Genomic DNA, 22,755 nt, shown 5'->3' with positions numbered 1-22,755 from the left:
AAGAGTGGTGGTTTAAATTTTATATTGTGATTCAGACTTTTTATAGCAGCAGAAGATTAAGGAATATCTTAATTACAGTATAGTAATCTCCTTTTTGATATTTACCGAGTTTAGGGTTTGTCAGTTCCCTATATGAGGCTCTTTTAATGCCTGCAATTAATCAAGTAATTTTCTTTAGATATCAAAATACATTTTGTCTGTACCGTTTCCTCATAAAATAATTACATAATGATATGATTTAAAGGAAGTAAGCAAAGTAAACTAATAACGCATGATGAATTTCTGTTTTCTAATTCCATAATTATTCCCAGCAAATTTTTTAATCCGAAGTGCTTTTTCAAAAAAGAAATAAAAATGTTGATTTCCGCTTGCCGTACTTGTTTTGTCAGTACCACAGATTATAAGCAGTCCATTACCTACCTTTCGTATTGTCTGTGCCTGTCAGAATCGCGATCGTACATTATGTTTCATCGCTGGACGTATATCGTTTCAGTATAAATTAGATAAAGACCAGGTGCCAGTTTGTGATGTATATTATTATTGATTAAACCTGTGCAGCTGCAGAAGTGTTTATATCTTATTAATAGATAAGTCTACACGTATGGCAGTATGTGTGGATGTTGTGGCGAAAACTGATATTTGAAGATATGGATAGGTTAAGGGTTGTGCTGCTGGCCTTTTTTAATTTTCAGTATTTCTTTTCGTATCACAGATATTGTTAATTGTTAACAACTGCATGTTCATACGATTGTGGTTTTTAGTGTAAACTTAAATATGTATTCTACAAAAAATCCAAGCCTTAGAATTAATGAGGCTGATTTAAAATGTAAGAATGGCTGTGGCTATTACGGGAATGCTGAGTGGGAAGGGTACTGTTCAAAGTGTCACCATGAACATATCCAACGTGAAAGAATAAAGAAAAGTGGTGGTCTTCGTGGACTTGATCATGGAGAACGGTGAGCTTTAGGATTAAAATACAGCTTCTGGCAGTTAGAAAAACAAGCGGTGTAATAATAGATCGTTTAGTTGTGTTTGTTGCTGTATTTTGTTTTGTGTACTGTGGGCATGAATTTAGTGAGTGCCTCTCATTGGGATTACCTTTGAATACGCTTTTTAGTTGGACCTGACAGTCTTTCTGTACGTTCAGGAATAGATATACTTGACATTAAAGTGTTGTGCTTATTTTCAGTATCAATAAAAGAAAATTTAGTTGTATGTGTGTTGAACAGATATTGTGTTATTCTTGCAGGAATTATAAATTCATTGTATTGTAAAAGCCTTTTTCATATACTGTACTGAACTAGAGTTGCACATGCAAGACATGGCTGCTGTAAGAAGGGTAGACAGTGAATTACTTGTGCCAGGTTACTTACTGCTCTGCATACCAATGTTACAGATTCATTATAACCTAAGGCCACAAAGTTCAAGGGTGAATTTTATAAAAATAAGTATAATATACTTATGAACTGTTGCTGTGTGTTGCCTTTGTAATATTTTTATTGTTCATTGCTGTATTTTTTTACAACATGAGTTAGTGTCATTTGTTTAGTTTACCACCAGGAGAAATTAACAAATTGAACTCCGGAAGTAGGATTTATTTTTCAGTATTATTCTTTGAACCGGAGCTATTGTGCTTATTCCATAATAGACTTTTTAATGACAGTAGCTAACAATGCTGTGATTCATTATGTTATAGTGATTTTGTTGGAGATAAGCATACAAGATCTCCTGTTGGGTTTTCTAAATTTGAAGAGAAAAAAAGACAGCAAGCTGAGAAGAAGACAAAATTGCCAAAACTGAGTGTATTTAGGAAGTCTTCAAGTTCCAAAGGTATATCAGTTAGTTTGTTTTTCATTTTATGTTTAATAATTTCTGAATGATCTGTGGCATAAGGAATCATATATTCCATAACAGAAGAGGGATTTTCTGCAAGGACCATACTATTTTGATGTCTTTTGCTGTCAAATTTTGTGATAATAATGATACAAATATAATAAATTGAAAAAAGAAAGTACTTGGCTATCTTTATGAGGTATTTGGTGAAAATGGTACCTACTGTACTGTGGTATCATGTTCATTATAATATACAAGTTTTGATAACAAGTCTGACTCACATTTTAGGAATACCTAAATTAAATTCTATATAAAACATGAATACAAACAAAACTGTTTACACTTTGAAGGACACTAATGCCAAATGCATTTCGACCTCAAGAGGTCATCATCAGTGGCAAAAACAAGTTAATTCATATAATATAAATAAAAAAAATTATATTTTTTAACAGAGCATAAAGGTAAGTTCTTTACAAAACCATATTTGTGTAAGACCTCGCTGGACGTTGATTGCACAGGAGTTGGTGTATTATGTTGAGCACTTAGCTATTATGTCTACTGATCTGATGGCCGTTGTTGGTCTACGGTGAGCCATGATTGCATTGTCTGTGCCTCACAATAAACTGTTTTAGTTTAATTTATATATTTTTTCCACGTGTTAAGAAATGTGACTTGTAAACATTATAATTTTTTAAAGAAGTTTAATTTCCAGATTCAAGCCGTGCTGAACAGTTTCAAGAACTTTCCAATGCAGCTCCTGAATTAGAAAAGTTGAAACAAGATTACCATGATTTATTTTCATTGGTCAGCCAGTCAGTTCAGCATGATGTCTGCAGATTCATCACTTCATTGAATACTAAAATCTTGAAAAACGCAGATCTGGTGTCAGTAGAAGAATTATCCGAAATTGTACAAAATTTCTATCAAGTCTTTGCAAAACGAATGGAAGCCAACGTTATTTATGCAGGTATTACTGATTCAAAACACACAGTATATCTCTTATTTTATTCATATTCACTCAGTTATATTGTTCATCGTTACAATATCTAACATGATGGAAAATGTACTCTTTGGAGTACACTGATATTTCAAAGGTGTTCCTAATATGACATATCAGGCAATGACATCAGTGGGACAACCAGGGGAATAACAAATGTGTCAGTGTTTGGTATCAAAATCAATAATGGTATCCAGTGTGTGTTACTCTGTAGTCATTCATTTTCCAGATGTTAGCCAAGAGAAGAAAGAAATGTTGCTAGATTATGTTGAGAAGTATGTCATGACGTGTTTGTATACAATACTTTTCTGTCCACCCTCAACGGCAGATGAAGAGAAAGATCTGTCTATTCAAAACAGGTAATTTGTTTATCTTTCCAAGCAACAACTATATTTTAATTCTTCAATTCTGTGGAGGCATATTCTTAATTATTAATTTCTCGTTCCTCTAGGATTCGACAATTGAATTGGGTGAATGCACAGCATTTGGATTGTAGGATTAATGAGACAAAGTCAGAAGTCTGTGATTTGGTATACACAGCTATTTCAGGTATGCACTTAATTTTTTAATCACACTAATGTGTGTGCATCCATCAATCCAATGGCACTACAGCCCAAGTTGGGCCTTGGCCTTTTCCCATGTGGGAGGTTTCCTAGTCTTTGAAGCGTGCATCCAGCTTTGGGTTGCATCTAATCTTCTGTCAACTGGATGTCAGGATGTCTGTCAATGTGATTAAAGCAGGTGGAGCTTAAGCTGACCACATGCCTTTGTCTAATGCAGAAACTACGAATTTGTGGAGCTTAGTGCTTGGACACAGGGTCAACTGTACATTTACTTTACCTCAACGTACATATTGTCTGATTGAAAGTAATACAGTAAAACTTCTCTAAGTTGGACACTTGGGGTTCCACGAAAATGTGTCTTAACTTACAACAAAAGGGGTGACCAAGTTCCAGGATAAAAGAGTGTCCAAGATATAGCATATTATGGACATATAAAATTATAGGATATTTGCCGATTCCAATTAAAAGTGTCCAGGATATAGGGGTGTCCAATTGGAGGGGTTTTACTGTACTTAGTTCTCTTCCAGATATGTTGGGTATGGACTCAGCGAAGGCACCGCAGGATAAACTGAATTGTGTTGTGCGATGCTGCAGAAACATTTTCTTGCTGCTACAGCAGTCTGTGGGCGGACCAGCATCTGCCGACGAGTTTCTACCAGCTCTCATCTTCATTGTATTGAAAGCTAACCCAGCTAGACTTAAAAGTAATATCAACTATGTCACTCGTTTCTGCAATGCCAGCCGTCTTATGTCGGGTGAGGGAGGATACTATTTCACTAACCTGGTGAGTGCAGGTGGACATTGGTACAGTCGTAAGTCTGCGTCTGAGCCTACATTTATGTGATATTCAAATATTTACAATTAACTATTTGTCGCTGCAGTATGACTTCAGGGCAGGGATTCTCAGTCTTTTAGGACCTGGGCCCCCATTCACTCTTTCTCATTACTTATTTTCCGGAGGTTATAAATCAGGACAACCTATTAAAAATATAACTGTGTTCTGGGATGTTGTGCTGCGTAGTGTGGTAAATGTTGACTGACGTGTCAGAGGTGCTTGCTGCCTCCGTCATCAGGACAGGTGGTAATGGATACTCATGTTATTCTGCAACTTTCCAGATTTTATTCACTTTATAACGCAAGAATACAGAAGTACGTTCTTGAAATAAAGTCTGTATATTGCATGTAACGTCACATCTCTTTCAGTTCTCATGTTTTGTCTCAAACTACTAATTAGATTAAAGAAATTTTCCTGTGTCTGTAATTAATGAATATTAAGGCCAATGAGGTATACATAATGAATAATGCACTTGTAAAATATACATACTTCATTGGAGTACTTCTTTGTGTTCTTGTTTCTCACAGGACATTTAAGTGCACAGACTCTTCTTCTTCTTCAATGGCTCTCTGGTCCGTGTTCGGTCCATGGCCTCCTCAATTCTCCTCTTCCATTCGGTCCTCTGTTAGGTCCGTCTGTCCGAGGCTTTGATCAAGGTTTCGAAACATCTTCCTTTTTACGGTGCAAGGTTGTTAGCCCTGCGACCAACCCGCAACCTGGAGGACCAGGGTACCTGCCTTAGTCTGACCTCTCCCCCGTGCACAGACACACATTATGCTATTTTGGTGTTTGCAGTGCTGTGCAGTTTCATTCATAGAGAACTTGACTGCAGAATCACTCAACATGGCAGTAGAAGAGTTTGAACAGTGCATGTCAGGCGAAGTGGCGCCTCCCAGCACTTGGGAATCCACCTTGATGATGTGTGAGGTATGTTGTGCATTGCAGCATTACTAACCAGAGAAAGGGCTACATGATGGAAGGTAGAACCAAATATTTAACCTATGCTTAAAAGTTATGTTCGGCGTGTCTGGACCCCTAGTCTGCGTGTTGCCTTATCGAGTGTTCCTCTCTGTAGTGTTAAAATACACCAGATATTCTTTGCATGGGGGAAATAAAATACTGTCTATTACAATATTGTTTTTCTGGGGTGTGATGCCTATGAGTCTATATGATGTCACAACCCAGAAGAACAACATTGTCAACCTCACTGCTAAAAGAACCTTAAATCTCATTGTTTCACAAAAGCCACTTTCTTGTTCACAGATGATAATGGTGCACTTAGGAAACTTTTAAATTTAAAGGAAATCATATTTGAGTTGTATTATGAAAGGAACTGAAAATGGAGCAAGGGGGCTGTTTGCATGTTGTTTTCTAGGAAAGTTAAAAACATAATGTCACCCTTTGTTTCATTTCTTGGTTTAGTCAATCAAAACGCTGGTAATAGAGTGGTGCAGATCTTTTGAACTTCTCTTAGACACAGAAGTGGTTTCACTGTTACTTTAATTTGCCTCATGAAGCAGCATCCTTGAGAATCTTTGTCATGCAGATGGCCAAGAAATTAACAGCTTTTGTGGCTAACCCAAAGGTTTAGTGAATTCAGTCCGTACCCTCACATCCTATTTTTTAAGCTCACTTATAATATTATCATGCCTGCTGGTCTAGGTCTCCAAAATGGTCAGTTCCCTTCAGGTTTTCTTATTAAATCTTCCCAATGTGCGCTGTATGTCCCAGTCATCTCATCCTCATATATTTTATCGCCATTTTAAACAAAGTATCTCAATTTAAGTCGCTTAGGTTTTGTCAAAGAATCCACCCAATTCCTAGATCCTGTGTAACATTTTGTGATAAAGGGTTGGTAGCATTCATTCCAACCCTGAAATTTGAAGTTACCCTTTTATGCGTATTCAGTATGTACGCAGCTGCCATCTTTATTCAGAGGGCATCTCCATCACAGTGTGAGGATGTACCATGTCATAATGACAAAAGGACGTACTTAATGTAACAGTCTCATAACAGAATAAACTATTTTGACACAAATGTAGCTCAAATCCCAGTTGCAACAAGTAGGTTTCGATTCCCCGCCCATATTCTCTGATTTAGAGCTATTGTGTTGATCTCCACACAACCCTTCTTTTACAGGGGATGCATCTCATGTATGAGCAGTTGGCCATGCTTGAGGACATGCATAATCGATACTCAAGCTTTGTAGATGGTGCTTCAGGACTGAAGGAAGAAATGCACAAGTTTAAAAGTGATATCACAAAAGAAGTTGCTTTGGTATTGGCGCGCACGCCTCTGACAATCCAGCCGAAGAAAGCGCCAACAGACATCGATTCAGAAAACCCATCCTGCGAGGCACTGCCTGCCCCAATTGTTCCACAGGTACAGCTGTACTCATTTTATACAAAAAAGAGGTAGAAAATTTTGTGGTTTAAATTACATTTCAAATCAGCCAAAGTAATGGGTAGCCTCAGTTCCTATGGAAACAGATGAACAGGAAGTGGAGTCCGTAGCTGCTGGAAATAATTTGTAGAGAAAATTTTTCTTGAAGGAATAAAAATATGGCTGAAAGAAATGTCTTATCTAGTTCATAAATCTCTAGTTCGGGATATAACTATCTCTTGCCGCAGGAACAAAGAAGGTGACAGGCAGTGAGAAAGTATAGAATAGTTATCAAAGATCTGGATTGCCACTAGGCATTTTTTGTGTCTTGTCTAGTCAGCTGTTGTGCCCATTTGGCCTTGCTCGTCATCACAGCATTATACCATGTGTTTATAAGGAAATGTTAATACATATATATGCAAACACCATATGAACGTTAACATCCTTTAAAACAACCTGTATGTATTCTGTATTTCAGGTTGTGGCACGTCAACTTGGTTTGGAGTTGGCCACTGTAAAGAAAATTGAATCCACAAAAGATTTACAACCTGACAGCAGAGCTTCTACTCCCCCACGCGACTGTTTTTCTATGTCTCCACCATTTGGTTTGAATCGCAGTCTTGATGAACTTATCACACCAGATGATATATTCGCTGCTCAGGAAAGTTTAAGTTTTGTTCAGGAACTCACGTCGGTCAATTACGACATCGACCTGTCCGACCTGAGTACAGAAAACAGTTATGCTGAAGATGTTCCAACAGCGGACGAGCTTAGGGGCGGTGTCGTACTTCCACTGGAAACGAGGCCTACAGAAGATCTTACGCAATCACTGCTGGATACCGCGGAGTCGCCGACAGGAGGTCTGCTTCCTTCGCCCATCAAGCCTGTTTGTACAGGAGAGTATCAGGGTTTTGCAGCGCAGGGTTGCCAAATTCCTAGCATACCCTGTGACACAGGGGACACACAGTCTTTGAAGTTTGATACCTGTGGGACTGTGGATCCAGGTTCTAGTCAGGTGAGTGTTGTAGGAGAGACCGTAGATTCTGTAGCTAGTGATGGGCGTAGCGGAAATAAAACGGAAGAAACGTTAGTCCAAATCTTAAGTGGAATTATGACAACTTTTGATACGTTGTTCTAAAGCGGCATTGGTTCATGTACTTCTTTACAGTTTCAGACATGAAATGCTGCACTTTACAGATGAATCAAGAACTGTGGGAAAAACAGGAAAGTACCTTTAATTGAGAGCAGAATGTCACTTATGATTTTGTAGCGTTAAGTAATGAAAGAACTGAAAAATATATAATGCAATACTGACACTCTTCTTTCTTACCATTACCTTTAACTTTTCATTCATTCTGGGGCCCACCCAGCCTCCTATCCAGTGGTGGCCAGGGTCCTCTCCAGGGGGTAAATCGCGGCCAGGACGTGATGCTGACAAACCCCCCCCCCCCCCCCCCCCATCTAGTTCTGAGGTTAAGAACGAGTAGGAACTTTACCTCCTCTCCCCCCCTATGCATCTACAGGGTGGGTGGGAAGTAAGTAGGCATTGAGAAATGGTTATAACCTCTATATTTCCAATGCAAATATAATGAAAATAATTTTTACATGTACCTTTTTAAATGGAAATGCCTACTTACTTCCCACCCACCCTGTACACGGCATATAACAGGACAGGTTTACTATACTGTGGTTTAAATTCAGTAATGTGTTAAATTCTTTCCATTTAAGTTTTTCTAAGTTCAGTGTTCAAATCGATTATCATCCAGAAAGAGTTTAAATTGTGATTTAATTGTATTAAGTCCGCATGTTTTTAAAACACTTGCAATTTGTTCTTCCCTCAGAATAAGAAATCATTTTCTATGCAAGCAAAGAGAAGTAGTATGGAATAGAAAACCTAATCTTAGGAGGGAGGGAGGAGCTATTTCTTAATTGGAAAATGGGAGACTTGATCATTTATTTTGTCGTCATAACCCGAGGAGTTGCGGTTTGTTTTGTCGCTTTCTTAAAAGGTTCTCGTGGCAAAGTGTTGATACTGGGGTGTTTCTGGGTTGTAAGGTGTGGACTTCTTTTGCTGCTGCTGGATGTGAAAAGTGTAATTGTAGTGAGATTTCAGGTTCTCATTGCACTGAGTATGTTCCAGCATGTCTGGTGCTACATCCCAGAAGACAACCATCTTCATAAAGAATTATGATCATAGAGATCATTGTTTCTCAGCCTTTTCCATGACGTTGCATATTAGAATATAGTTGTGTATATTATGGTACCTGCACCTTGTCGTGGTGGTGGGGCTTGAGTACCTCAGTGACCCCAAGAGCTACTGGTAGGGCCTCCCTAGCCAGATTGGTCGAGGGGGAGAGGTCAGACTAAGACAGGTACCCTGGTCCTCCAGGTTAGGGGTTGGTCGCAAGGCTATCAACCTTGCACCGTAAAAAGGAAGATGTTTTGAGACCTTGATCGAAGCCTCGGACAGACGGACCTAACAGAGGACCGAATGGAAGAGGAGAATTGAGAAGGCCATGGACCAAATATGGACCGGAGAGCCATAGAAGAAGAAGATGGTATTTTGTATTGTGTGTAAATTGTATTCACACTTGATTATGTTTTTTAGTTATGTATTTTTTATTTTGTAATATGCTTTACAGTTCAAAGTGAAATTGAAAATTAGGAAAAAGTAATAAATGACGAGAGTGGCGGTAAAATATAATATAAAAATTAAAGATGGCTAGCCTGCAAAAATGCCAAGTGTTTCTAATATAGAAATATGAAAAATATTGAGGCAGCTACGATTTAACGGACAGCAGCTTCGGTTGGTGAGATGACGTAAGGAAGCCGAACAGGATCGCACTTCTACCACCATGATTCATGAATTACTGTTGAATGTATAGAAACACATTTGAACTCTAAATATTGCATTATGTGAGAAATTGTGGTACGCATCACGTGTAGAATGAAGTTGCCTGTAGCATGATTATAGTAACATTTCTAATTAAGTCCTAGCTGCTGTAATTAAGTATATTTGCTGCAGTTGACTAGCATGATTTATTTCGGAGTGATCGCGGCTGACGTCAATTAAATGCATGGAGATCATAATGCAGTTGTCAATGGTTGCTTGGCATTGCATGACCCCAGTTGCTGCGCTTCAAGGCTGATAACTTTGACTAATGGAGGCTGGCAAGGGATTGTCACTTCCGAGGTGTAGCGTTGACATTGTGGTTCTGTTGCTACTTCCATTTTTTCGGAAAACTGTCTCGGCACCAGTCGTTTCTGCAATGTAAATAGTGTCATTATCATTATGATGAATCTTTCTTTAAATCCTAAGATAGTAATTTCTTGAGATTTTTGCCACTCTTTGAAATTATGTGGATTGGTTATCAACCTTTAACAGTGATGGGGTTGCGATGTTTAGCCTCTTGAAAGCTTTATTGAGTCGGTTATGTGGTTTGCATATTCTTTAGATACAGTTGCAATATACTTAAAAGAATAGAAACATTTTGTTACAATTTGAGATTTGAGGTTCTCATGGTGCTGGAATGTTGGTCACTTATGTTACAAAATTACATGTATTTACAACTTGCAAAGAACATGTACGACGTTGTATGTTACATTTATTCTCTTAACTTGATAGAATTAAAGGATTTCCTATAGTACTGGGCTGCCAGCCGGACTTTTGTGCGCACGGTGACGAATATTAACAGTTTTAAGAAAGATGGGGATTTCTTAATGAGCTGAATATCAATACCAACCAAATGCTGTATTTACGTAGGATTACGATTCAATTTATGTTTACGCCTTGCCAGTTCATTAAAATTATAATTCCCCATCGTGGTCATATGGGCTTTGTTTCTCCTTTACATTTAGCGCCATGTTACATTGGTTGTTTTTCGTTTACCGATTGGCAATCGTTGATCGGTCGTTGCTCGAACACGCACCAATTTAATCGATTTTTAGATAGTAGTTAAAGTCGATAAACATTTACGTCATTTTGGCCAGCTTTGGGTGAAAGGTCTGTGTTGTAGAGGTACACATGTTTTGTAGTTGGGTTTGAATTAATGCAGGGACTACGTCGTTTGACTGGTTTTAAAATGAAGGTTGAATTATTGTAGTGCCGATGTGATATTTAGTGATTTTAGTGAGACGTGACGCAGTAAAGCATGCACAAAACGAAGAAAGACACGGATAAAAGCCAGAAGATTATTGCTGCTAACGGTGAGTTCACTTAAACCCATTAGTTTATTGGTACATTACCACAACTCCCCACCGTGTTTCATTAACATTGTTGTCTCTAATTTAATAGAGGTGAGTGGTACAACTTCCGATATTTTTTAACTTTTGCCTTGACGAAATGTTGTACACCATCTACGACCTTCCATTATGAGATACTTTGTTTTAGGTTAGGTTTACGTTGAAGTGTAATTAATAACCATAACACTCGAATTTATTTAGAGTTTAGGGTATTAGATTTTGTATTCATTCTAATTACAGTTTTTGAAACATCTTGCTACTGTTTTGACATCTGTATCAGTTGGATACAACAACTAAGTTTCGTGATAACATTTATAAATTATCCTTTGTTCGTCTTGATACACCTGAGGTAGTGATACTATGTCAGAAGCTCAAATGTTACAGGATATATAGTTCTTGTTTCGTACATGTTGACTTATTAGTCCCTTCCCCCTCCGAGAATCAGTTCGAAATGTAGGAAATCCTTTACATAACATATCGCGTGGTTCTAACAAAAATCATCTTCCTGGAAGCACATCGGCAAAGCGACCTTCAATTTATTTTTCGTGTCATTGACTTTTAGGTGTTTTCCGTAACGTACAATCAGATGTAAACTACTCACGGTCAAAGTATTCCTTTTAAAGAACGTCAGAGACGTAATAAAGGGGGATCTCTGCTTCCCACAAAACATTTATTTGAGAGGTGTTTCCACAGGTCAGCATTAAATAGTATAGGATACTTTTGGTACGTACCAAATCAGAAGACATTTTTTCGGGAACTCACTTCAGCCATTAAGAGGCAGTATGTTGATATCTACCTTCGAGTCTACGCGAGGTCACATTACCATAGTGAGAACCTCAAATCAGAAGATACCAGATAGGATTAATTATAGGCCTGCGTATGAACGTTATCGTTTATTGTAAAAGGAGGCTGAAAATATATTTTCTTTGATGTTTTTCATCTATGAGGTAAATCTAGTGCTATGGGATTATCACAAACCTGAAAATTAATTTCCTCGCGGTACCTTCTCTTTGTGGAACCCAGTTGGACGATGACGGTGCTAGAGTACTGGACAGGAACTGAGCGAGGTACTAGCCAGCAGGAAACTTGATACCTGCACATTACGATCATTGTTAATGTGCCTTACGAGAGAACGGAGTCGTTCACACTGAATTCTGTGACGTCTAAAATTAGGCTGCATGTTAATTCACAGAACTGCATGATCTAGAAATATATATTTATTATTTATTTTCAAAACAAAAGTGGAGTAAATTTCAAAGGGCAAATTTGCGAACGAATATACTAGGAGGACAGAACTTTATGAGTTCGTGATGAATTTTTAAGAATAGTTATCACAAGAGCCCATCACCGGTCCCTGTCCTGAGTCAGATGAATCCAATCAATACCCAACCAATTTAGGTTCATCTTAATATTTTCCGACTAAAATGTACGAGATTGTAAAATTTTCCACAAATTTTGTTCTAAAGCTTCGATAAAGACTAACATGCTGACGTATTAAGACTGAGTCGTGTATTTAGCACCAAGTTTTATATCGTGCGTTCATGATATGAAGCCGCTACTGTCCTTCGGTGATTCGTGTCAGAACAGTGTAACTTGCTGGAAGTTGTTTATTTACTATTTTTTGCGAGCCTTATATGCATTAAAACGGAGTTTCGTAGACAAATGGGGGAGGAATTAACTTTTAACATCCTTACTTGCATCTGCAGTGTGGAGGGCAGAGAGATTTTGGTGATGGCGTCTCAGGGGACATGTTGATCACTTCCTCTGACACTGCCCTCGCAGACAGCCTGCGGAAGTGATAACAGATTTATAGTCTATTGTGGTAGGCAGGTTCCATTGATCGTGCGTACTGGTGATGCTCAGAATTCTGCCCATTTACAGATCACCAGTACTGCTACTACCATTAATAATAATGTAATTAAAGTAATTATAATATTGAAAGGTTTCAGAATTTAGAGGTTCAAGGGCATGGACGTACACGAAATTACACAGTGAAAATAAAAACGCAAAAGTTGCTTTGCAATAAAAAAAACAACAAAAATATTCATATTCGGTCGAAATAACGAACGAAAGCATTTTCAAGGGAAAGAAACGTCTAGAAAGCTTCAAATTGTATTTTATGCGGTGAAACATATAAATGGTACAGTTTGTGGTGAAAGTAAACTACTGCTGCATTGGAAACGTAAAATATTAAACTACAGTTCTTAGTTGGCTGTGTATAGTGTATCAAGTGAACACACAGTAAAAATTGAATTATATCTATGGAACCGGACTGCTTAAAACGTGCCGAGTTTCCGAAACCCGAAGAACAATCAGTACAAAGAAGACGACGACTGTCTTCTGGGTTGTTGCGCCATGTACTCTGTTAAGGCATCAAGTATCTCCGAAACGTCGGTAAACTTCTACCAGGCCACACGGAGCAATAACCCAGAAGACAGTCGACTTCATTCTTGCCGCTGTGATAACCTCAGATTTCAGCAATAATAATAATAATAATAATAATAATAAGTCATTAATAATAATAATAATAATAATAAAGACGAATTTTGTGTTTCCTGAACTTGTCTTTTGTGATTTCGATACTTCTTCCGACCAATCGTACTGTTACTCACCCGGGAGATGGAGTAGTTCGTCCACTTGATACACTAGACGGCGTTCGACTTCTTGGGATGGAATTGGTGGATGTCCTCGATCGACTTCGCCGGCGATCTCTGACTAAGTAACAGAAAGTCACACGCCTGAGTGTTCAGTTACATTGGGCACGGCTTTATATCAAGGGTTTACATCTGATAGGTAAAATGCCTACTTATAGAATTACTCTGTTGGTAGGCCTGTATGTGTGGAGGGAAATCAATATTGTTAAGTTGTAACAAAGCTGTCCATGAGTCAAAATCGACGTTTTGGAAAATGAACAACAAATTAGTATACACATTATGATGATGATAATAGCCTATGAATTTAGTAAATAAAAATTGCTAGGGAGTTCAAAATAGGTGTTGGGATCTCGTAAAGGAGAATAAAAATAAATAAAAATTGAGTAGATGGAACATTTGCGAGCCTGTTTACAGAAACTGGGTAAAGTTGTAGTAACACTAATAATAAAATAAACTATGGGACTTGCTGCCGTGAGTAGAGGTTTAAAATTCACAATTTGTAATTTTATTAAAATCAAGAGAAACAACTGTTTCTCTGCACGTGTGATAGTTACCGGCCTTGCACAGATGGCAACACCACGCTGACTACAAATAATGTTCAAAATTCTGTCTGTAGTCATTTTCTACTCGAAATTTTTCAACTTTTCTTGGGTTTACAAATGAAATCAGCCTGTATTTTACTTTTTATTCGCACGTATTAACCGCAGGATCTAACTGTGTATCGTTGTATGGCGCAATGATAAGATAACATTTTTAAACATGGACAGACGTAAAGTATTAACTGAGATATTCAATTTGTTACTCTTACCAGTGTTAACGCCAACAGAATTTTAGAAGCTGGAGCGCTCAAACCAAGTAACACCCTGTTTCACGCAACAGCTGTTGATTCAGATTAAATAATAATGACACACACTTAAAATCAATTATTGTCTGTTACTGATATCTGTAATCCAATGTGACAGAACGCGGTCAACACATCGGCAATCCGACCCAAACTCATTTCTCACTCAACAAACAGCCTAGAGCGCAGAGTGATATCAGTAAGTCGTAAGGCCATATTTATCCCGAAGTTCAGGCGTTATCTGTCATTTGTTCAGTGATCCAGCTGCCGATTGCAAAGAAAGTTTTTACGATGATTCAGCAGATGTTTGAAAATTTGTGCTTGGCGTAATAGGAAAGTATGAGAATTACGAGGATCACACTCTGTAATATTGTTTCCTTCAATAAGCTCTTGACTTTAAAACCTTACCACAAAATGTAAGTTTTCTAGGTTGAAAATTATTTCAGATACAAGCTGTTACAGGAGAGAGATAAAAAATTGTAACTCCATAGTAATTTGTGCACATTTCAATAAACTTAATTGAGTATTCTTTGATAATATGTAATTTTGAATAATTATTGTTAAAGATAAAGAAAACTGCTTCTAGTTTTAAAAAAAATAGGCCCATAGGTAAAATATTCTTGGACCGAGGGAACAAAATTTGGACTACCCTGCTTTAATATGATGTTATGTGAAATAAATAATTTATTTGTGCAATTTGAAAGTTTGCCATTTTCGAAAAGAAACTTCTGTCGAGATATCGAGGGACACAGGAAATGATTATTTCTGATCGTAAGAGTATAAAACGTCAGAATCGATTGTCACTTGTTAGTTTGGCATATGACTGCAATTGGAATACAATATACGCTATAAACTGTGTGTGTGTGTACAGGAAATTAGTGGGATGGAACCACGGCATTTGCATTTTAAAATTCGTCACTTACGTCATCTATTCAAATAAAAATGAACACTGACCAATGAATAGTTCACAGATATAAAGACAGAAGCCGAGGGTAGTGTGTGAATCGCTTATGGCTTGTAATCCGGTATCCTGTGACCAACCCACGTTACATAAAACACTCGAGAAGGTAAGAAAAAAGAAGATTTGTTTTCATACAATATGAGACCGATGTTGTAATGATGTCAGATCTATTTTCAGCTCACAAAGAGGTATTAGAAATCAATAAGGTCGGCTTTATCTTACACCTGGTAGCCACAGCGGAAACGCGTGACTGCAGTAGACCTTATGTTCCCTCCAAGTAGACCTGTGTTTTGTGGTTTATCAAAAACTGTAATAGACCTAAGTACTGTTTGAAACATTTTTAGATTATGTGTTCCTGTAAGCTCACGTAACTTATTACACGAGATAGGACCTAAAATATAAATCTTACTTGTTATTTTGAGCGAATGTAAAACTTTGTCTGTTGTCTTATTGAAGTAAGCAAGTACTACAATGCCTACACAAGTGTTTGTAGAGGAGTTGTATCTACTAATGAACACTAACACTCTAACCCACTTGAGGCAATTGACAATACTTCAGACTCTGCCTGTCGTCATAAGTGAAACGAAATTATGACCACTGGAGGAGCGTGTCAGTGGCCAGCTTTTGCAGCAATCAACATCCACTTCTTGGTACCGTCCTCAGAGGCTTATGTGATTGACGACTTTCACTCGCTAACTTACGTTTTCATGAAAACATCTCGCGTTACGCATGCTAATTTAATTAAATAAATTCCTATTCGTGTATAATTCCGGTCCTGCCCGTAAACTTTGCGATGCTGGTACTTTTGTACTGTTATTTGTTGCTTATGTTACTGAAAGCATTATTAATTTTTGTTGTTTTATTTCAGAATGAGATTTTAAAGTGCATGGATTATTTTCTGTTATGTTTCCCATTGTACTTTATTTGCATTTGTACGGCATATTTAACGCAGTGTTCTGTTTAATTACGTAGATTTGATATTATTTATGTGTAGAGTGTGCTCTAGATCAGTGGTGATTAACCTGGGGTACGCGTACCCCCGGGGGTACGCGAAGACATCTTAGGGGGTACGTGAAATTTAAAAAATATATGTATTATTTTATGATAAACACTGAATAATAATTAATGTAATTTATTTAATTCATTTTAGATGTAGATTATATACTATGTATAACTTGAATTATACACCAACAACTTTGGGGGTACAAAGTTTAAGAGAAATTATATCTGGGGGTACGCGAACAAAAAAGTTGATAGATATCTGTAATAGGTGCTTCTAAATAAGCGAGAAATTATTTTTCTTATAACGTTTTCACGTTATGAATTTCCCACCCATGCGATGTTCCCAGAGATGACAGTATAAATTAATTCTATGCATGAATTTTAAGTCCGTCTTTAGTTCTGCTACGAAGGAAAACAAATTTTATCTATTTGAGAGAGAGTGTGTGTGTGCAGGAATTGAAAAAAATATGCCAAATCCTACTCAGCCATATTAACAGTACTGGAAAGGCGTAGTTATTGGAGTACACAGACATTGCAAATATGTCCTTCACGTCACATGACTTAGGTCGTTGTTGCACGTTGATGGGTGATCGGGCCCCGTCTACTTGTTGTAGTACGTGTGATATTTTATGTAAATATCATCGAACTTTCTTCATTCCTCGATTGAAAGCGGTGTCGTTGGCACCCACTGAGACTAGTAAACGCGCTACCACTACGTCGTAAGTAAATGTATGCACACACGCGAATTCGTTCTTTACAAGCCTTGGTCTGGTATTATTTCGTCTTGTTGCATCGTCTGTAGTTAATCTCAACTAAGTCTAGAACCTTCCTTGAGAAGATGTACTCAGGTAGTCATCAAATTCTTGGTTTTTTTATGGAACCAATGTGTTCATCACCGTGTTTGCAATAGCCCGTCTTCGGTCCCACTGTATTTCCCTAACATCAATTTGATATCATCCTCCTTTCTACGCCGAGATCTTCCGAGTGGTGTCGCCGTTCAGGTATTTCTCATGGGCCGTTCGCTCGTACGCCCCTCACCTGTTTTATGTTCACGATTTAATCACCATAAAAATACTCAGTGGATGACACGAATTATGTTGCTCGATAATAAGGGCTCGTTGAGAGCGTGTGTGTTTGTGTAAAATGTGAATTGACAGATTTTGTTTAAATAATTTTGAAGTTTGATATTTAGAGTTCGTATAAATTTAGCGTTTACACTGAAAATTTATTCAGATTGTATGACATCAACAACTAATGTTATGTGGCCATTTTCGTAAATACTTTCGTTGAAGTGATTTACAGTGTCGCAAGAAACTCCGAGCTTGAGTTACGTTACAGTACGAGAGGAACGGATGATGGAAAGGGGGGGTTAGCAAGACAGCAAAGATCATCGACCCGGACCCACTATTTTCACAGCCAAATCGTAATAATTTGACGTCACAAAGTATAAGGAAGGACTGGGTTTTCTGCCCGTATATGCAGTCGTTTCGCGGTCTTTTCCGCTTGTCTTGTGTCGGTCAATGAAACGAGTTCTTTTGTGTCCACTTTATATGTGTTTACGATGAAAATTATTGCCACAAATATGATAAGCCCTTTTTCCATGCAGCATAATGACACTGAGATGTGTCCCTAGCGTCTCTGTTTGTGACGGGCCACTTACTGGTATAGTAGATGCTGTTCCAGGCATTGTTGGCGTCGCGATGGCATCCCGACGTGCAGGGAGCGTGGTCAGCACGCTTGCTGGTATCCTCCGCGACCTTACGTTCCCAGAAACTCCGTGCGTTCACAATCGCCATCACTTCTCGCATGAAAAGTCTTCAGCTGCGTATCATTGACACTTGGAAGATACCCCTCCCTCCTGCGTCTGTCCATCTCCGAACGTCCAACCGCTTTCTGTCTTGTAATGTGTGCACATTACGTCATAACGTGTGTATCGGCTTAAAGCTTTATAAACACGCCTCGTTTTGGTTTTAATGCTGTAATTTACAAAATTAATCGGACTTTGTGGTATACTTTCACGGCTATTACCCGTCCGTCGAAGCGAAGGTTGCTGTTTTAATGATGTTCCTTCAATCAGTGAAATAATTTACTCTCAAGATCGGCAGAAGTAATGCAGGCTTACGGACGAGACAGAGATTTATTTAGAAGTATCTTAACGAATTTTGTAATTGTATTTCCGAATTGTTTTCCACTCCTGTTTCGGATTTTGGATGTGAAGGGTTCAGATTTAGGCCCGCAGACCGGCTGTCATGACCGAGATTTTTCGTGGCTTTCCTCAGTTCCGCCAGGAAGATTCCGTGATAGTATCTTAAGTTAGGTCACAACCTCTTACTCCCATGTGTCCCTTTTAATTTATTATGCACCAATCATTCTGTCATTGGACTCTGTTTAATCGTAGCGACTGTTAGCGTCCTTAAATTAACTATAAAATATCTAGTGTAAAAATGGATTCCTTCTGGTATCTTACTCCGCGTACTGTGGTTGGTGTTGACTGACGTTTCAGAGGAGCTTACTGCTGCCATCATCAGTTGGTCAACATCGCAGAAGGCGTCTTCATACTCGTCGCCGGTAAAACAGCAGATCTCGCGTTTATGGAATGAAGTGTTGAGGGGAATAGCTGAACCTATCTGATCCACATGGTTACATCATTTCAGAAATGGCTGAATGGCACTAGTGTTGATCCCATCTCATAATTTCGCTCAGCTGGTCAGGAAATTCTCTACTTCTTGTTCGGTACCGAACTTTAATTACCGCGTTCACAAGAGCCCGCCACCAGTCGCTGTCCTCAGCCAGATGAATCCAGTCCACACCCTTCAATCTTCTTTCTATACCATCTTTGCATAATTTATTTACATGAAAAAATGTTTTAAAACGAAAATTTGTCGTATATTCACATCCAGTTTGTAACACTCATGTGTAGACGCCGGACACTGGTCTTTGACAGTTTCTTCTACTCGGCCTTGCTTTCATACATTTGTTTCGAGGATGGCTTTCTTATGAAGAACCTTGGAAATATTTTCAACTCGCTCCAAACGTGCTTTAATAACACCTTTGTTTGTGTGCATGTGTTCTGAAAGCCACTGAGGTAACAGGCCTTTATTTCTATTTGTTAAATATTGTTCTCAGCGATTAAAATCTTTCACACACCTCCCCGCCAGATTTAGTGACGAACGAAATTGTGAACCTACTTTTCCTGACATGGAAGGACACAGCTGTCACTGTAATGTAATTGCAAAGTGAAGTTGGAGGAAAACACAGTAAAGTAAGAATTGTAGACGCAGTTTAAGAAAATTTTAGAATGGACACAGTCCTGAATGTTCTCTTATAGTGCGGGGGTTTATTTCTAGTCCTCCAGACACCAAGGTAATCCCCCAAGATGTGCTATCCGACGTCGTCTCTTGCTTTGCGACACCTGAAATGTTCGTGTGACTGTCGAAAGAATTTTAACATTTGTACCAAATTTGGCCAAACATCACGTTTCATAATTCCGAGGTGTCCTAATTGAGAAAACAGACTAACCAAACACTTGACTGCAACAGAAATTCCGTCACCTACCTGGTGGAGACTTTTCACCCGGGATGAAGCGATGGACACAACCGCACGCTCGATAGTGAGGTTCCTTGGATCCGGTAGAGCTGGGGCTCTTACTTCGGGCACGTCGATCCATTTAATTCAATATTTATTGTCGTAGAAAGCTTTGTCTTCGTGTAGAAAACACCTTGCATCACTCCACACGAACAACCCGTCTCATTACGACCTTCTGGTGATGTACATCTTAGACGCTGTGTTTCCTCTCTGATAACATTCGGAGTTCATTATCAGTGACTTTACTGCGTCTCGTGAAAATTTATTTATAGTGTTGGAAGAAAAATGTTCTCACAACGCAGACTTCCTGCGATGTAACAAAATTTATACCAATGTCATACTAATTTTCAGTCGTAAAACTGTGTGGTATTCCTCGGTATTTGTTGATGCAATTTGAATGCAGCCCGAAGATCCAGGCAGTTTTCTCACGACATCCAAATAGAACACTTTTCAGCAAAGTAGAACAAATGGAAGTGTATATATTTATAAATAAATTGTCTGTGAACTATCTTCCGTTCCCCTGAAATCTTCCTTTCTATTTCTAGAGTAACAAATGATTCCAACTCCACACAGGGCGTTGTCATTCTGCAAGATTTGGAAAGTGTTGACCTGGGATGGCGGGGGCATGAATATCGATCCAGCAGGACCCTATATAGTTCCGTTTTGGCTGCTGTTTTCAGATCGCTTCGTGTCGACCCCATATTCTGAACACAGTTACTTGTATGTACGAGTATCTTAGAAATTCTTCCCTTCATCTGAATGTGGATCGTTATCAGAAGGACATTATTTCGAATCCCGATACGAGATAGTATAAAGTGACACATTGCTTGTATATTAGCTGCATAGATCGTAGCGATGATGAATGGTATTCAAACTACTTTTACAGAGGAACCACAATATTTTCCTTTTGGGTTGTATCATATTGGTTTTACCTATAATTGCCTTGTAGGGAAATGGTTTACGATAAGTGAGATATGCATATAATTAGGCTCACACCCGAAGTTACACATTGAACTCCTGTCACGAAAATCTAAGGATAAGAAAGATATTCATGTTCTATAAATGCTAGACGTTATAGACTGGAGCTTTTGTTGCAGAAGATGTGATATTTGTTTGCGTGTGGAAGTAACCCAACATCACGGATAGTATATTTGCTTCGTATTCCGATAATCCCGGAGTTAAATTCCGGCCCGGAGACGAACTGAGGATTCTTGGGATTGTATTCAGTCTATCCAGCCAAATTCTGTTGTAGAATTATAAATTTTTCTGTATAATTGTGTTTTAATGCCTGTCTTCGAGGTTGTTGCGTCTTGTGGTCTGGTATAAATTTAATGACGTTTGAAGCCATATTTAACTGTCATAACTGTAACAGTTCCTCAGAAGGAAATTAAGACTATGTAATTATAAAAAAATATAACTAAAATAAATACACAAACTCACTGGTCCAGGGTATTCGTTGAAGGTAGCACAATCAGTCGGCTGATGAAACCGTTCGTCAATTACTGACATCGTTAGCCAGAGACAACTGACTTGGCTTGCTTATGTTAGTAAGAGAAAGCCAATAACACAATGATTCTTTTAACACCGAATACACAGACAAAAGAAAGTATCACATAAAATAAATAAAAAAATTACCGGAGTTAAAAGTAGAACACGAAATTTACATACGGCAAGTAATCGACAGCGTAGTTAATATGACAGCTGTTAAAGAAATGCCCGAATTTGTGTGGTCGCCCACATGCCAACTGCAAGTAGATAACTGTATGTGCTTCCGCTGTTGTGTCCAGAGCATGTGAGCCCACCGGATGGCCTTCCCAAGGTCACCCTCCGGAACTTCATTGTATTTATAATAGTCTTCTTATGGATTTAGTCACTTGTTACTGAAAACGGAACTACCGCCATGCCTGGAATTGTTAGTACACAATAGATTGTTATTTTCCAGCGGTACTGATTATATTTTGGTTAATTTGTGATCGGACGAACACTCGTTTCTGTTACGAATAAGGTATTAATATCGTCACTGTTAAGGGATTTTCGAACTGTTAGGAAAATGATTATATTTCTAGTTGTGCGTCTTTTCGCTTGAATTATTGTGACCGTTGCCATTTTAACGGTGTTAGTTTATTCTAGGTTTTATGGTTTGCATTGTTCACCATAAAACTACTGTCTCTTACGTCTGGCTAACAATTATTGTCATCGCCTAGATATTTTCAGTGTCTTTGTTGGTGATTATTATTGGTGGAAATTAGTTTCTAGTATTTTGAGGCTAGGGGTTAGAACGCTGGTCTTGTAATCCTGGGGTCTCGGTTTCGATTCCCGGAGGTGCCCGAATTTATAACTTATGTTGGGCAAGGCCGTGGTCTAGGCAACACGGAGTTTTCCTCCGTGGCATCCCAACAATTACTCCATTCACACACAGAAGAAGGCAATGGCAAACCACTTCTGGATCATCTGCCAAGAACGTATATGAACAGGTCCCAGTCCGAGAAAAGGATGGAAGGATCCTGTTCATATGGACCTGTCGTCAGACAGAACACTAAATAATAATAAGATGAGGTGGTCTAGCGGTTAGAACGCTGGCCTTGTAATCCTGGGGTCTCGGGTTCGATTCCCGGCGGTGCCCGAATTTATAACTTGTGTTGGGCAAGGCCGTGGTCTAGGAAACACGGAGTTTTCCTCCGGGGGCTTCCCCAGTTTCTCCCTGGCATCCCAACAATTACTTCATTCACACACAGAAGAAGGCAATGGCAAACCACTTCTGGATCATCTGACCAAGAACGTATATGAACAGGTCCCAGTCCGAGAAAAGGATGGAAGGATCATGTTCATATGGACCTGTCGTCAGACAGAACACTAAAAA

At 38.6% G+C, this 22,755-nt stretch overlaps 3 protein-coding genes across 9 annotated transcripts in view; 2 read left to right on the top strand and 1 right to left on the bottom strand.

Moving 5' to 3' along the window:
* Positions 1–468: 468 nt before the first annotated feature.
* On the top strand, positions 469–7,924 carry Rabex-5 (Rabaptin-5-associated exchange factor for Rab5). 2 transcript variants are annotated; one of them, XM_022060337.2, is made up of 10 exons: positions 470–956; positions 1,697–1,830; positions 2,546–2,800; positions 3,060–3,189; positions 3,282–3,379; positions 3,921–4,177; positions 5,024–5,155; positions 6,368–6,610; positions 7,089–7,625; positions 7,779–7,924. In XM_022060337.2, the coding sequence occupies exons 1-10, from the start codon at positions 775–777 to the stop codon at positions 7,788–7,790; spliced, it is 1,980 nt and encodes a 659-aa protein (XP_021916029.1). In that variant the 5' UTR covers positions 470–774; the 3' UTR covers positions 7,791–7,924. The 2 variants fall into 2 exon arrangements, with proteins under 2 accessions (XP_021916027.1, XP_021916029.1); XM_022060335.2 differs by having other exon boundaries at positions 469–956; positions 7,089–7,924.
* A 1,281-nt stretch (positions 7,925–9,205) lies between these two features.
* Positions 9,206–21,637, bottom strand: LOC110828059 (uncharacterized). Of its 2 annotated transcripts, XM_022060367.2 has the most exons (6): positions 21,336–21,637; positions 19,866–20,105; positions 13,465–13,567; positions 12,547–12,639; positions 11,831–11,945; positions 9,206–9,874 (listed from the first exon to the last, which is right to left on the bottom strand). In XM_022060367.2, exons 2-6 carry the CDS (start codon positions 19,975–19,977, stop codon positions 9,695–9,697), a joined length of 603 nt encoding a protein of 200 aa, XP_021916059.1. In that variant the 5' UTR covers positions 19,978–20,105; positions 21,336–21,637; the 3' UTR covers positions 9,206–9,694. The 2 variants fall into 2 exon arrangements, with proteins under 2 accessions (XP_021916059.1, XP_087205194.1); XM_087349068.1 differs by lacking the exons at positions 12,547–12,639; positions 19,866–20,105; positions 21,336–21,637 and adding an exon at positions 17,971–18,133.
* Positions 9,903–22,755, top strand: part of Nos (Nitric oxide synthase) — a 101,991-nt gene continuing 89,138 nt past the window's right edge. For 2 of the 5 annotated variants that reach the window (XM_087349058.1, XM_087349057.1), the window contains exon 1: positions 9,904–10,816. Coding sequence is in view for 1 of the 5 variants with exons in the window: in XM_087349061.1 (XP_087205187.1) it covers positions 10,762–10,816 (55 nt within the window). In the remaining 4 variants the exon portion in view is untranslated. Of the gene's footprint in view, positions 10,817–22,755 lie in introns of all 5 variants that reach the window. The other 3 variants (XM_087349061.1, XM_087349060.1, XM_022060364.2) reach the window with 3 other exon arrangements.

The sequence above is a fragment of the Zootermopsis nevadensis genome, unplaced genomic scaffold (assembly GCF_977971745.1).
Source record: "Zootermopsis nevadensis isolate Lab colony 2312 unplaced genomic scaffold, Znev_1.0 Znev_ptg000015l, whole genome shotgun sequence".
Lineage (NCBI taxonomy): Eukaryota > Metazoa > Arthropoda > Insecta > Blattodea > Termopsidae > Zootermopsis > Zootermopsis nevadensis.
The sequence above is the reverse complement of the archived record's forward strand: the minus strand, read 5'-3'. Positions and strand labels throughout refer to the sequence as shown.

Coding starts and splice junctions, on each gene's coding strand:
- Rabex-5 (XM_022060335.2), top strand. CDS start 775: ATGTATTCTACAAAAAATCCAAGCCTTAGAATTAATGAGGCTGATTTA. Junction 1,831..2,545: donor GAAGTCTTCAAGTTCCAAAG/GTATATCAGTTA, acceptor TTTAATTTCCAG/ATTCAAGCCGTGCTGAACAG. Junction 6,611..7,088: donor CTGCCCCAATTGTTCCACAG/GTACAGCTGTAC, acceptor TCTGTATTTCAG/GTTGTGGCACGTCAACTTGG.
- LOC110828059 (XM_022060367.2), bottom strand. CDS start 19,977: ATGGATCGACGTGCCCGAAGTAAGAGCCCCAGCTCTACCGGATCCAAG. Junction 12,640..13,464: donor CGAACTACTCCATCTCCCGG/GTGAGTAACAGT, acceptor TCACTTCCGCAG/GCTGTCTGCGAGGGCAGTGT. Junction 9,875..11,830: donor GCGAGGAAATTAATTTTCAG/GTTTGTGATAAT, acceptor TTTACATTGCAG/AAACGACTGGTGCCGAGACA.